A 13,817-nucleotide genomic window follows, 5' to 3' on the forward strand; every position below is an offset into this window, starting at 1 on the left:
GAGAAAAACACGTTTTTCAACGCGAGCTGTGTGCAGGCGTTGCAATGATTCTCCTTGTGTAACTGAAGAACCCCACACGACAACCCCCTCCCCTGGGATGCATCTTTTAAGGGCACCACTAAACAAATTCCCTGAATTAGCAGACAGCAAGATCCTCTACATTTCCAATAGAACTCTCTTCCTTCTGGATTTGCTTCATGGGGAAGAGATAAAAAACCAGCCATGACTTGGATCATATTATTTATTAAATTTTACATTCAATTATTGTTTCCAAATAGGAATAAACAACAAAAATATTGAGGAGTGATAAATTGGTCAGAAGTGACTGAAGAGCAGAATTATTAATTAAAACCAAATTAGTTCAAACCAGACAATTTTAATTTTCAAGTCTTCAAATGTCTTTACATGGAAATGAAATATGGAAATTCATGTTTTCAGCCCATGCTCTTCAGTGAAGTTTCTTTCCATGCTTATTCCTTCCTGTAAGAAAAAACAGTAAAAACACTATTGGTTTTGGTATTTTGTTTTTATTCTCATAAATATTGCTTCCCTTCAGCAGAAACCTAACCCAACAAAAGCCATACTGGTAAGATTGGATTTGAATAAGACCAGTGCTGGAGCTTGGCTGTGGAGAAGCCCGGGCAGTGCCAGAACATGAGAATGGAAATGGAGGAGGCAAAGTTTGTATTTACCTGGGAAGTAAGGAAAACAGCTTTGGAGAGAGATGCTGTGGGATTACTGACAAGGGAGGATTTCCCATTGTGCTCCAGCTCTTTTTGCCGAGCTGAACTGCTCAGTCAGGGCTGCACTTCTATTCAGCTGGACTGAAAGCCTGAATCTCTCAGAGACTCCCTGTAAAAAGAAAACATGACATTCTCAGTGTACAATACCATGGCCTTATTGCTAACACTGTCAGTCAATATTTCTTTCACGGAGGGCAGCTACTGTGTCTATACAAATCAAGCATGACCTGATCATCAGCTGTGACAGGACCTTACCAAACACAAACAGAAACCAGTGCAGACACTTTTCAGCCAAAGAACAGGAAGGCCCAAAGGATCAGGACATCGACTCATCATCCAGCACTTTATTCTCTATACAATTTTACTTTTGTGTCACATGAAGGTTGTTATGAAAATACATTTAATATTCATCTAACCATTGAAAAATGTATTTCTGCAAGTAATAGAACATTAACTCAATATTGTTCTCACATTTCAGAGAGAATCTTGATTTGAGGGCTTAAAAATCAGTAGCCTCCTTCCCAACATTTTTCAGTGGTTAGAGAAATGGCTGGGAAACAGGACATTTAGTTCTCATCACAAATTTTTTTTGGAGCTTTCTAGATCTCTAGTCATGTTATCAACATAATATTCTGTGTCTGCTTTATCTGGTTTTAAAATAACTTATTCATTTTCCTGTATCGTCATCTTGCAGCACCCAAAATGGCCCAGAAGCATTTACAGGGTCATTAATACTGTTACTATAACTACTGTAGCTTACAATTCAAAACAGGGATGCTCATTAGCACCAGCAGCAGTGCTGACAAAACAGAGACTGACTTGGAGGCAATTTGGCTACTTCATGGCCTAGATTTAGTATAAGCTTTCTATTAATGGGGGGAAAAAATGTGGGTGAGTGGGGGAAAGATTGTATGTGATTATTCCCCCCCTCTCCACATTCCTTCAGATTTCCAAGTGAATTCTCAGGAGGTGTACAGCACACTGCTGCAGTCAGGACTGACACAATTGCTTGCAGTGTAGTACAGGAATAATTCAATAATCTAAGGCGTAAAACCCATTTAGGGTCATTGAAGAGTGAGTGGGACAGGCCCTTCAGACCATGGCTGGAGGGTGCTGAAAGAGGGACACAGCTGCTCATCCCCATCTAGAAGCTGCCTGGCACAGTGGCCCCTCATAATTCACCTCTGAATTATATTCCATGCTCCAAATCTTTCTTAAATCAGCTTAGATGGAATGTGGAGGCTACAATTACAAATATTTTCTGGGAGCTGAAATCAGCAGGTAACAAAATTATGGCAGATGAGCACAGTATTTTGTACACATAACAGGTAAAAAAAGCTCATGTGACCACCACTATTGCAGAAAAGTGAAATAAAGTCACGCAGTCTGTATTTATTTACTTATCTGTAAAAGGCAGAATAAATTATTAAACACAGCTGCAGTTAAAGCCATTTTAAAATATGCATGATATTATGCATAAGCCTTCTCTGAAATTGAAAATTAGGTTTAAACTGTAACCCTGCTTCCTAAAGTCCCTTGGGTTACAAAAGGCAGTTTGCACTGTTTCCCTTTCAGTCTGATTTTAAAATTTGTATCACACATGTAGCACATGAGAGTTTTTCAGTTAACTCTTAAAAAAAATCATGATAGATTACATCTTATTCTTCTGTTAATGTTTCACAAATTTGGATTCCTAGCAGAGTTGGTTTTTTTAAAATTTCTTTTGAATATTAGTGTCTCCCATTCCCATCCTCCTCAGCTCCACAAGAAAAAGGCCACAGTGGAACTCTCACCAGAAGTACCCATGTAAGTAAAACATAACAAAATTATGGGAGGTAATGAGGTCATGTCTTCTCCTCAAAGCTCAATGTCCTACCTGAGAAATCAAAACGAGACACTGCCATTAAAAACATGAGAACTATTAAATGCTTAATAAATTAACTACTGCAGTAATTTTAACCCTTTCCAGTGCCTCATTCAGCTAACACTGAAGATGTTTCTTTATTAGATGTATTGTTCCTATGACACCTCCAACAGAAAGTGAACTTAAACCCAAGAAACTTAACTGACATTAGACTTGTATGTGAAGAGATAACCTGTGCTGATGAACCTCAAAGATTAATACATTTTTACCTTATGCAAACTGAAATGAGAAGTTTTGGGTTATTTAGTAACAAAATAAAATTTAAAAAAACACAGATTTTTTTTTTTTTTTCTGAAGACTTTCTGTCTTGTGTGGGAGATTGCAAGTAAAAATAAATCCACAGTCAGAGAAATGAAAGAGGGAGCATTTAGTGGACAAACTGGAAATTAGAAGTGAGTGGTTGTAATTTCTGAAGAATGGTGCAAAAACTAAAATATCTGCTTGCAAAATGATTGATCAGCCAAAGCTTGGAGGAGACGCAGAGAAACTCTGAGTTTGAAGTCAGGGTGCCGTGGATGCACATGGCACTGAGGCTGCAGAGAGCAGCTTAAGGGCGGATGGAGCGCCTCTGGGGGCTGAAGAGAAGGCTGTATGTTATTTCATGTGGCATGACTGTCATTGAGGTTAATTTTAGGAGCCTAGGGCATGTACAGGTGTTTGGGAGCACGGGCTGGTGTCACCCTACCCCGAGCAGGAGCTGAGCAGCCGCAGCTCTGGGCTGTGGTTTGCAGCGCGAGCCCTGCGGAGCTGCAGTGTCACTTCCCCAAGGGACGAGGGCACAACCAGAGCTGCCCTCAGAGCCCAGCGTGGGCACAGCTGCAGAGCCACCTCCTGCCACCACCTCCTCTGGACACAGGGCTGGGGCCGGCCAGGGCAGCATGTGAGAGCCCGAGCCAGCCCGCTCCGGGGGTGAGGGAGCAAAGGGAACCTTGCCAGAAGCTTCTCTAGAAGAAGATGGAGAACCCACTTCTTTTATTCCCCCAACTCAACATTTCTGCTTCAAAGGATAAACCCTATTACAAAGTCACAAAATCAGCGATTAAGGAAGAGCCACACAAGGCAAGCAAGCCTGGGTAAGTGTTCAGGTCATGCCGACCCTCTGCGTGTTCTGTTTACATGGAGGATTCTTCTAGCATAGTTTGTGGGGATGAATTTAGGGCACAGCTAATTTAATTTTTGACTTATATATGAGATTTCATGAACTGCAATCCTAGAAATGGTGTAAAATATGTGTAAAATATTAACTCTTTTTAGAAGAGTTATCTCAAAGTACTCTCATTTTTTTTGAGGACAAGAAACAAACCAAATTAATGATCTAAAAATACTAAGAAAAAGAGGTTGCAAGAAGTTCTGAGAAATGCTTCTCTAAAGCCTGATTATCATCCGGGAAAGCTTTTTTCAAAAATGTCAAATGACAGGAAGCAATAGTTCCTTTTTTCTTTGTGAAACATTAAAAGTAGAAGACGCTGAGCCAACTGTTTACATTCTCTAATGGGAAGTTTGGCCCCTCATCTTTAAAATAAATTAAATGGATGCTGAAAATTAAAGGATTTCCATTTTTCTTTGCCAGTGTAAAATATGTGCTAAGCTATGAAGAAAAAAACATTGATGTGAATAATATATGTAGGAGAAGTAACACCAACATTACTGTAAGTGAAAATAGGGAGCTGTATAATGGAGAAGCAGAGAATGCTTGAGAGGGAAAAACCAACTTTCTACAATGGTTCTTGAAAAGCTACTTCAATTCTGTCGTAGAGCTAAGCAGAAGAGAAATAGGCTGAGCCTGCTCCTGCAGAAACCTGAATTCCATGAAAGTGATCACCTTGGCAAACCTGGAAACTTGACAAAAGCAGCAAGGTAAACATTGTAAAAGACTAGGTCGGCTGGGGATTCCCTCCACAAGAAGCACCTGTGTGACTCAGGATGTTTCCTGTACCCATGTGTGTGCATTCAGACTGGGCAGAGCAACACTGAAAATTTATCAGTGTAACCCAAGCATGCAAACACTACAGAATTACCTGGTATGTATCAATGTAATCAGCAGTGTTTTCACACCACTTGGTCTCCATACACTTGCAGAGAGGTTTAAACCTTGTGCCAGCAGCCTTGGTACGAGTCCACTGATTGTACAGAGCAATAATCCACTCAGAAATGCAGCTGGCAGGAAAATCATACAGCTCCTGGCAAAGCAGGTTTTCCAAAGACTTCTGTGATGTACAAATGCCATAGCTGTGTTAAATAGTGAATGCAGAGTTCCTTAGTAACTGCAGTAATTGGTTGAATACTCTTGTCTGCAAAATTCATACACTCTGGTAGTATTGTTCCTAGTATTTACCATAAAGATGCAGGGTACAATCTCGGGTTTACTGACTTCCACAAGAGTTTAATTCCTCACTTCAATGGAGTACCAAGATGTCACTGCTATATTAAGAATTACATTTTTAGGTCCTGACTGAGAAGAAGGAATATGTAGAATTCTACAACACTGTGGCCTATAATATGTATCGGCCCCTTCTTTCCACCACAAATCACTCCAGAACACTTCAGCGCTTACCACGGCCTTTTCCCTTGTTCCAGCAGTCCTCACTTTCCGGACCAAGCTGCCTGTTTTGACCACAGCTGCTTCTACAAGCCATTAATGTGCTAATTAATGAGCACATGGTAGAGGTCACCTAAGGACCCAAACTGTGCTTCTAGAACCCATAGAAGAGTGGCTGGGGAGGGGGTATCTAAACACTCCCACTGGTGCATCTGAGTAACCAGGCTGTGTTTGTTGCTCATGCTTTGAGATACCCTGGCTGCAGACATGTAAAACCATTCTAAAATTGCATCTGTAAAGAGAAAGCAGAAGCAGACAGTGCTGGGTGGCTCATATACCCCAGGTATTTAATACAAAGTACAGCCATTCACTGCATTCTTACAATCTGCCAGACAGCACTTTCAGAGCAGTAACAATTCTCTGAAGAATTTCTCCCTTTTAACATCATTTCCTCATTCAGCCAGCTGTCTTTTACCATGTTACTCTCAGCTGATGTTTTACTAACAGAGATTTGACTGTTCTTGTACGGAAGAGAAACTTGTAGATTTTTGCTGGTCTTATATTTGGATTAAAGTGACAATTATATTTGTCAAAAAATGGAAAAAACCAACCAAACAAATTTACTCTTTTTCAAATAATAAAGTGAGATAATAGTTTGAATTTTATTAAGTGATTTACTTAGGTTTTATTATTTCCATTTTTCACAGAGTTACTAAAATAAGTAGAAAGAGATTTTAATGAAACATTGCAGATGGAAATTGGGGTAACAGCAGAAAAGTTAATTAATCTGTTCATTTAAAAGTTCACTTTTAGTTGAAATGTCAAACCGTTAGTTTAAATTATTTTCTTCTCATATTTAGAAAGTGGCAAAGCTGAAAAAATCTCGGTTTCTGTCTATTATTGCACAAACTCTGCTGCACTCAGGTGTTGGGGGTCTGTGAGGCTCCCGGGTTGTTGCAGATGCTGAAGGAAAACAAGAAAGTCACAGCAGGAGTTTCCAAACCCAGCAAAGGAGTTTCCAAAACTCCAGCATTTCATGCCTTTGTGAACTGAGTATGTGGTCTGAAGTCATAAGGCTTTATCTTTCACTATGACCAAAATAATTTCTGTAGGTACAGAAACCTGCATTTCAGAGTTCACTGTACTTTCTGCAATTCTCACAACTAATGAACGCTGTAAGGGAGCGAGGTCTCATTTTCCCTGACTCCAGAATCCCCCTGCTTTCCTGAATTTCATTTCTCCAGCCTTTGTACCTCTCCTCACAAACTGCTTTCTTCTCCCTAGATAAAATTTTCATTCCTGCAAGAAATTACTTCAGCTATGAAATATGTGACACCTATCAAAATTAAAAACAAAACAAAACAAAACGCCTCATTACAGGCTTAAATTCCTTACCAAAGAGACTGGAATTTCCTTTCAACTAAACTTCACATGCCTCCTCCCTGCCAAGGGAACCCAAACTGTGTAAATCAGGAAACAGAACAGCAAGTCTTGATGAGGAAGTGGATCATATTCCAGAAACGTTCGGTCCATAAGAAGTTGATCTGATAACTAATCCCAGACCTGTCACTTACTGATACTTTCAGTGTCCTGTGATTTGTCCTGGAATGAAAATGGTTCTAAACATTCACATCCACAAAGCAACTGATAAAAACTGGGGTTTTTTTCCCCTTTCTTTGCTGTTTCCTAGGGCAGATTTTTCAAAATTGAAGTGCAACTTGACATACTTGATGAAGAACATGAGGAGTTTTATAAATGAGGCACAGTGTCTCAGAATAACATGGCACTTGAAATGTTTGTGGTAAACAAACCAGACGACACATGCTATTGCCCTGTAAGACTGACACCTAAACCATATTGCTACAGTTTTGTCTTCAGGCTACAGAATTCTGCATATTTCATTAAAAGAAGACTGTGGTAACAGCCTCAGAGTGAATATATTCAAAACTACATCTCTGCATGACTATCTCGAGTTTAAATAGCTGACAAGACCTTCTTTCCCTTATGAGTTTTACCATGCTACATGGTCTCAATTCCCTTAAAAATTGGTAGGACAACACAAATACCACAGCAAAAAGCCGCTGCTCTATGTTTTTATAAAAAGAGAAGTATAACTCTGCAGGAAAAAAATGTCAAGAGTGAGTTAAAGCAAATGTTCCTGAAGCCCCTAAGAGAATGATCTCGCTTAGTGAGGTTATCTAATCAAAAGCTTTGTGGAACAGTCCTGAGCCACAACAGTGACAGTTAATGTGTGTTACACAGCCTCCTTAATGCACAGTATGAACAATTCTTCAAAACTTCTTTCTGTTTCTTAAGCAGTGTGTCTCCTGAAGAAGCAGTGAAATGGGGAGAGTCTTTTGACAAACTGCTTTCTGAGAAAGGTCAGTAGTTTTTTCTCTCTATGCAGACTGTTAGGATGGAAAATTGATGGTAAAAGATGGAAAATTATAAAATCCAGTTATGTCCTTGAATAGACATGGCAGTTACCTAAATTAGGTATGATAGGTCATTTACGGCAGCATGTGTTTCCTGCTCTCCTTGTCTTCTTCAGTTATAGCTTGCTGTCAACTTGTGAAAATAGTTTAAAATAATTTTTGTGCTTGGTGTTTTATTGAACAAAGTAATATAGCAGACAGCAAAGAGTCCCTTCAGCAAACAGGAACATTTAACCGTAATATTGCTCAAATATTCCTGACTGCATACGCTCCATGTCTTTAAGAAAAGACTATGTCAGTCCTGACAGTTTGTTTCCAAGACAGTGATTGGATCCAAGCTGGCCATCATTTGAGAGGCCCTGCTGCTCCCATCATTATCAAATGCACATATGTCCTGCCTTCATTTCAGAGGGGCACACGTGTTTCAGCTACAGTGCTGGACACTGTGGGCTCTTTGAATCTGTTCCTTGAACAGTTCATATCCACACAATTGCATTACTTCCACAGATGAAGCATGCTTGACAAAGAAAATATCCTCAGCATAACAACAGCAGGATAAAGCAAATTATAGAGATGCTGAAAGCCATCAATTTGAAATTGCTGCTGAAGAGTGGTTTACTTATGAGCAAAGATTCAAATAGTCTTTGGATCAACCTGTATTGATATTCAGCTGGAATAAAGTCCACCACTTCCACATACTCCCACATGTTTTGCTTAATGTTTTTTTCCAAATTTATGAGATCTTGGTAGCATTTTTTTACTGATGCTGAGAATTCTCTAAGGAGAGTTGCAGGATCATAATGGAGAAACTGCATTTATTTTAAAGCAGTTATGTATTCTAGGATAATTATCTGTAATGTGGTATTATTCCAAGGGAGCAAAACATATTTTACTACCTTTCACAGACTCTTTGAAAGAGTAACTGTCTGATAAGGATATATTTTTTAATGCAATTCAACTTTCCCTTTCGTAGCTGGGCTGGATGCCTTCACAAAGTTTCTGAAAACTGAGTTCAGTGAGGAGAACATCGAGTTCTGGATAGCCTGCGAGGATTACAAGAAAAGCAAAAGTGCAGAGGAACTTCTGCCAAAAGCCAAGACCATTTTTGAAACATTCATACAGAAAGATGCTCCAAAAGAGGTAGACCTTCCTCATTACACACAGTGCTTGATTGACACAACTACATCTGGTGAAACTTTCTTTTAAGAAGTGCATGCCCAGAAGAAGCTTCAAGAGCTAATAGTGCAGTCCCCTGATATAAGAAGACTTTCCTAAAAGTCAAAACTCTGGAAGGAGCATGGACTTGTCTTGGTTGACTCCCTCCACCCCTCCACCTCCAATTGTATATCCCTGGTGTGTTACTGTCAGCACAAAATGATGTTGATAATGACAGTCCTCACCAACACTAAGGCCTTGTTTTAGTACCCTAAGAATGAAAAAGTTTTCATATTTCCAACTTCTTCATTTTACTGAAGTGTGTTAGAAAGGGTTAATAAATAAACAAAAGAAATAATTTTTTGCTTGCCCTAAATGGAGATGAACAGGTTGGAAGATCATAAACTTTTTAGCAAAATCACAAGCAGCCTCTTGAATAGATCTTTTTGACTTACAGTTTCCTGTAATTCTATCACATTTGAGCAGATCAAATATGTCACTTGCCAATACCTGTATTTTTTTATTTGCCAGAATAGCAGAAGTTAAACACTAACTTCTGCTTCCTTGTAATGAGGGTGAAAAAAGTGTAGTTCTCATTTTAGTGAAAGGATTGCAAAGCGGTGCAGTTCCCACCTGCAATTCCTATAGATTGCATTAGGATTCCTATCTGCTTTTCCTAGGAAATGCCTACTTTTAAGGACTTATGTCCCTTTCCATTCCTTTTCCTGCTGTGTGCCTTTGGGGAGAAGCAGCCCTGGACAGGTAACAAGTGCTGACACTGTCAATGCTTGAGACTGAAGCAAAGAGTTGAGCAGGAGAAAGCTGAGGAGAGGACAGGGCAGGAAGTCATAGTAATACAACAATTTCTTTCTCTGCCATGCTTGAGTTTGGTGCAGGCAGGGTGGGTGCTGTGGTTCACCTTGGACACTTGGCTTTGGTGTGACTTCCTCCCTTGGGTTCAGCTGAGACCACACAGCTCTGGAGCTTGCACATCTCCTCTGACTCCTTGTCCAGCAAAACTCTTTTACACACAAATTTCTGAGCCTACAGTTTGATGGGATCATAAAATTTCAGATGAGTGGACCCTTCTCTGATCACTAATTGCCCTCCAGCTCTTAGATCTAGACTATATGTTCCAACTAGTTTTATGGAAATGACAGGTGCCTCTCAGGGAGGAAAAGAAAAACATTATAGAAGTCACTTCTTGATTGAGTCAACAATTTTTTTATATATTCTACCTTATTTTTCAAAATAACGTGCTTGAACCAGTGCCTGTCACTTCATTAAAATTGTTATACTATTAAATATTTCCCAGGGTGAATGCAGCAGCACATGGAGTAAATAGTAATTTTTATACATTTTCCCAATCTAAAGCCTCGAGACCTGTTTAAGTTTAAACAAACAAACAAAAAAATTATTAGAATTTTATTACCTTCTCACTACAAACTACACAGAAACCAGAAATTTTAACTATTCACTAATATCATCTCATTAGAACAAGTTCTACTTTAATCCCACATGAGAGCAGGGGAGATCTGTAATAGTCCAGTATTGCAAAGCTGGGAAGCTGTGACTGTACAGCGATCACGTTAGAAAGTTACTTTTCGTCAAATATCAGAGTTTTTCTTCTGTTTCCCCAGTTTTCCATGGTACCAATGACACATTTGTGGAGACTTTCTGAGAGCCACCACTGAAGGCGAACACACCAATTCTGTGGTGTTAATATCCTGTTGTACGGGGGATTCAAGGTCCTCCTGATGCCTACTAGAACAGAGGCTGGGCAGATGTAGGGAAGGAAGAAAGGAAGAAAGTAGGGATTTATTAAAAGGCCTTCAGAGGATACACTGTGGGCAGTACAAGAGCCGTGGCTACACCCAAGATGGACCCTGGGTCCTGAGTTTTCACACTTTTATAAGTTTTGGTCCATTTCCATTTTGGGTTCATTGTCCAGTTCCAGCTCCAGGTGATGCAGTCCCACCCTCCCAGTCTGCTCTCCTCCATTCCCTGCTGTTTGCACTTTTTGGGCCTGAAGCTGCAGCGGTGTCCTTGGTTCTGGGGCTGGAAAAGGATTGGTTTGTGTGACTGAGCTGTGGGGAGAACCTGCCAACACTTTATATGAAGTTCAGAGTTATAAACTAATGCAGTACAGAATCTGGAAAATATGAAAGCTAAAGCTTAAGGCTTCATTCTTATTAGAAAAGTTTTTTTTCCAGTGTCCAGTATCAGTGCTGTAGATAACAACACTGTATATGCATGAATGTACGTTAAACAAATACCCTTTTCCTCATCCTCCAGGTGAATCTGGACTTTCACACCAAGGAAGTCACAAGCCAGAGCATCGGGCAGCCCCTACGCAGCACCTTCGACGCGGCGCAGAGCACGGTGTACCGGCTGATGGAGCAGGACAGCTACCCGCGCTTCCTGCGCTCCGCTCCCTACCTCGGCCTGCTGCAGGCCCGGCCCGCGGCCCGCGCCCCGCTGCGCCGCCGCTCCCGCTCCTTCACGGTCAGCGACTTCCAGGGCGTGCGGCCGGACCTCACCGTGTGGTGACAGCCCAGCTCAGCCCTCCTCAGCCCGTGTCACCGTGCGGTGACAGCCCAGCTCAGCCCAGCTCAGCCCGTGTCACCGCGCGGTGACAGCCCAGCTCAGCCCAGCTCAGCCCGTGTCACCGCGCGGTGACAGCCCAGCTCAGCCCAGCTCAGCCCGTGTCACCGCGCGGTGACAGCCCAGCTCAGCCCAGCTCAGCCCAGCTCAGCCCAGCTCAGCCCAGCTCAGCCCAGCTCAGCAGCAACCCGGGTGTGTTTTAAACCCCAAACCCTCAGCAGGTGTAACTAAGTGGTGAAGCAAAAGAAAATTCTCTTACAGCAGGTCAGAGTTCTGGAGCAGAATCTCACTTTCATAGAAAACTAGGTGACGTATTGGCATGTGGAGTTTTCATATAGGATTTTTTTTTTTTTTTAAACTCAGGCAAAGGCTGGGATCAGATTTGGCGGGAAAATTTTATTTTCCTGCTTAAAAAATGTCTCATATAGTGCCATTTGATATTACCCAACACGAATCCTGGGCCTGTACCATTTAGGCTAGTGTTTCATCACAGTTAGAATCTCTGTATCCAGTCTTTGCACACATTTATGTTTTTGCAGTATTTCCTACACTAAGCACAGAGAATTTGTGGTATTTTCTCATACTGTAAAACACACAGGAACATTAATAGGTATAATGCAAAGTTACATGAATTTTAACTAAAGACACTGCATAATTAAATCTATAATTACAATGTAGTCATTGCCTATTTTAAGAGGGACGTAAAAATATCTATTTAATTTTTTGGGGGTACATTTTTCTTATTCCACATGTCTGTTGTCTATTTTTAAGTTATGATGTATATATTAGCTTTGGCATCAAAGACATCTATTCTAATTTTTTGCAACTAAATAAGCAGCAGCAAAGGGACAAGAATGCTATTTTAACACAATGTGTGTCCTTAAATACCAGGTGATGTCTATGTATATAAACATAAAATATTTCTACTTTTATTTATAAATAGTCATGGTATACCAGCTTTGTTACTAAACTGTATTCTAATTTTTTTTCCTGCCTTTTGTTTTGAAAATGTATCTGAAAATTAACAGCTCTTGGACTCAGGTAGGGCAAATTTCAGTTCCATTGGTCATTAATATCCTCTCTATAGGTTATAGAAGAGGAAGGAAAAATCTTCTTTTTTATTTCTTTAATATCAAAGACAGACATATTTTTTTATAGTCAGCACACACAGTCATTCTGTCCTTTTCTTTCATAGTTGATGCAGACATACCTTGAAGCTTTGGGCAGTTCTTGAAATCTTAGACATTGGTTCAATTTAGGAAGGGGCTGCAGGATTTGTCTGTGACTATGACTTGTATATATATTGGCATTGTTTCTTGTGGAATTTAAGCTTTCTGTCTTTCCCTCCCCTTTCTGTAAGTGGTGAAGGAGAAGAGGTGCAGTTCCTGAGGATGGGACTTTGTGTTCATTGAGTGTATATGAACTGCTGGATCTGCAGGTTTCCCTGTCTGCTTTATTAACTTCCAATAAATATGATCTGCTTAAAGAGTTGTCAGGATTTGATTTATCATCAGTACATTGATGAGGAAGATGTGAAGACTTCACCTAGGGTTCAACTCTAGCTGTAATCACTGCCACGTCAATCGAATTGTTACTGTGCACAGAGATCCAAACTCATGTGGAAATGCTGCTGAGGCACCGTGACCCAGGAGCCATCTCCAAGCTCTTACCTTTACCTGGGGAACAGAGAGGAAACACATTTGTAATGATGATCTGTGATGGTTTATTCATCACCCTCCCTGATCTCAAAACAGCAGGCACAGGCTCTTTCTGACAGCGAAAACAGTCAGGACCTGGGCAAAGGGGTTTTTTCACTGAAAGAATGGTCAGGCATTGGAATGAGCTGCCCAGGGAGGCAGTGGGGTCACGGTCTCTGGAAGAATTCAAGAGGCCTCTGGCTGTGGTGCTTGGGGCTACGGCTTAGGGGTGACTGTGCTTGGGGACGGTTAATGGTTAGATTAGATTTTGAAGGTCTCTTCCAGCCTTGGGGATTCTGTGATGAGGGAGTCTCTAGTATCACCAACAATGTCTGAATGCCAGTTCTCAGATATTTAAAATGTGCATGTTCCTGTGCCGTGTACGAGGATCTGTGCTGGAGGAAGGGAACAGAATTGAGAACAGCCCCACCCAAACCTTGGCACTGGGTTTGTTGCCACACAGACATAAAACCTGCGCACTTGTGGCTAAATTCTGCACTGGTGTGATTACGTGCCTTCATATCAGCAGAGAATCCATATCTTGTGTGGATTGCCATGAAGGAAAGAACTGAAAAAAATACATATATTTAATACTGTTCCAAAATCCAACGAAATTACAAATACAGTACCCTGAGTAAGAGTTTTTCTTGTTAGCAAAATCCCAGCTGCTAGTCAGAAGGGTCGTAATGATAAATAAAAGTCAGCAGGTGCCCTTTATTT

At 40.7% G+C, this 13,817-nt stretch overlaps 1 protein-coding gene and 1 long non-coding RNA gene across 3 annotated transcripts; one reads left to right on the forward strand and one right to left on the reverse strand.

Annotated features, from left to right (window-relative positions):
* Window positions 1-231: 231 nt before the first annotated feature.
* On the reverse strand, window positions 232-843 carry LOC121359839. The gene is made up of 2 exons (XR_005956095.1): window positions 693-843; window positions 232-480 (listed from the first exon to the last, which is right to left on the reverse strand). It is a non-coding gene; the product is annotated as an uncharacterized LOC121359839 (long non-coding RNA).
* Window positions 844-3,441: 2,598 nt separating this feature from the next.
* On the forward strand, window positions 3,442-11,452 carry LOC121359838 (regulator of G-protein signaling 18-like). Of its 2 annotated transcripts, none has more exons than XM_041479090.1 (5): window positions 3,442-3,740; window positions 4,423-4,524; window positions 7,523-7,587; window positions 8,615-8,781; window positions 11,092-11,452. In XM_041479090.1, exons 1-5 carry the CDS (start codon window positions 3,622-3,624, stop codon window positions 11,344-11,346), a joined length of 708 nt encoding a protein of 235 aa, XP_041335024.1. In that variant the 5' UTR covers window positions 3,442-3,621; the 3' UTR covers window positions 11,347-11,452. The 2 variants fall into 2 exon arrangements, with proteins under 2 accessions (XP_041335024.1, XP_041335025.1); XM_041479091.1 differs by having other exon boundaries at window positions 7,526-7,587.
* The last annotated feature ends 2,365 nt before the right edge of the window (window positions 11,453-13,817 follow it).

This window comes from Pyrgilauda ruficollis, unplaced genomic scaffold, assembly GCF_017590135.1.
Source record: "Pyrgilauda ruficollis isolate IOZ18807 unplaced genomic scaffold, ASM1759013v1 scaffold47, whole genome shotgun sequence".
Classification (NCBI taxonomy): Eukaryota; Metazoa; Chordata; class Aves; order Passeriformes; family Passeridae; genus Pyrgilauda; species Pyrgilauda ruficollis.

Excerpts from the sequence above, each read along its gene's own strand:
- LOC121359838 (XM_041479090.1), top strand. The coding sequence starts at position 3,622 with ATGGAGAACCCACTTCTTTTATTCCCCCAACTCAACATTTCTGCTTCA. Across the intron at positions 3,741-4,422 it reads CACAAGGCAAGCAAGCCTGG|AGCTAAGCAGAAGAGAAATA; the intron begins GTAAGTGTTCAG and ends ATTCTGTCGTAG. Across the intron at positions 7,588-8,614 it reads CAAACTGCTTTCTGAGAAAG|CTGGGCTGGATGCCTTCACA; the intron begins GTCAGTAGTTTT and ends TCCCTTTCGTAG.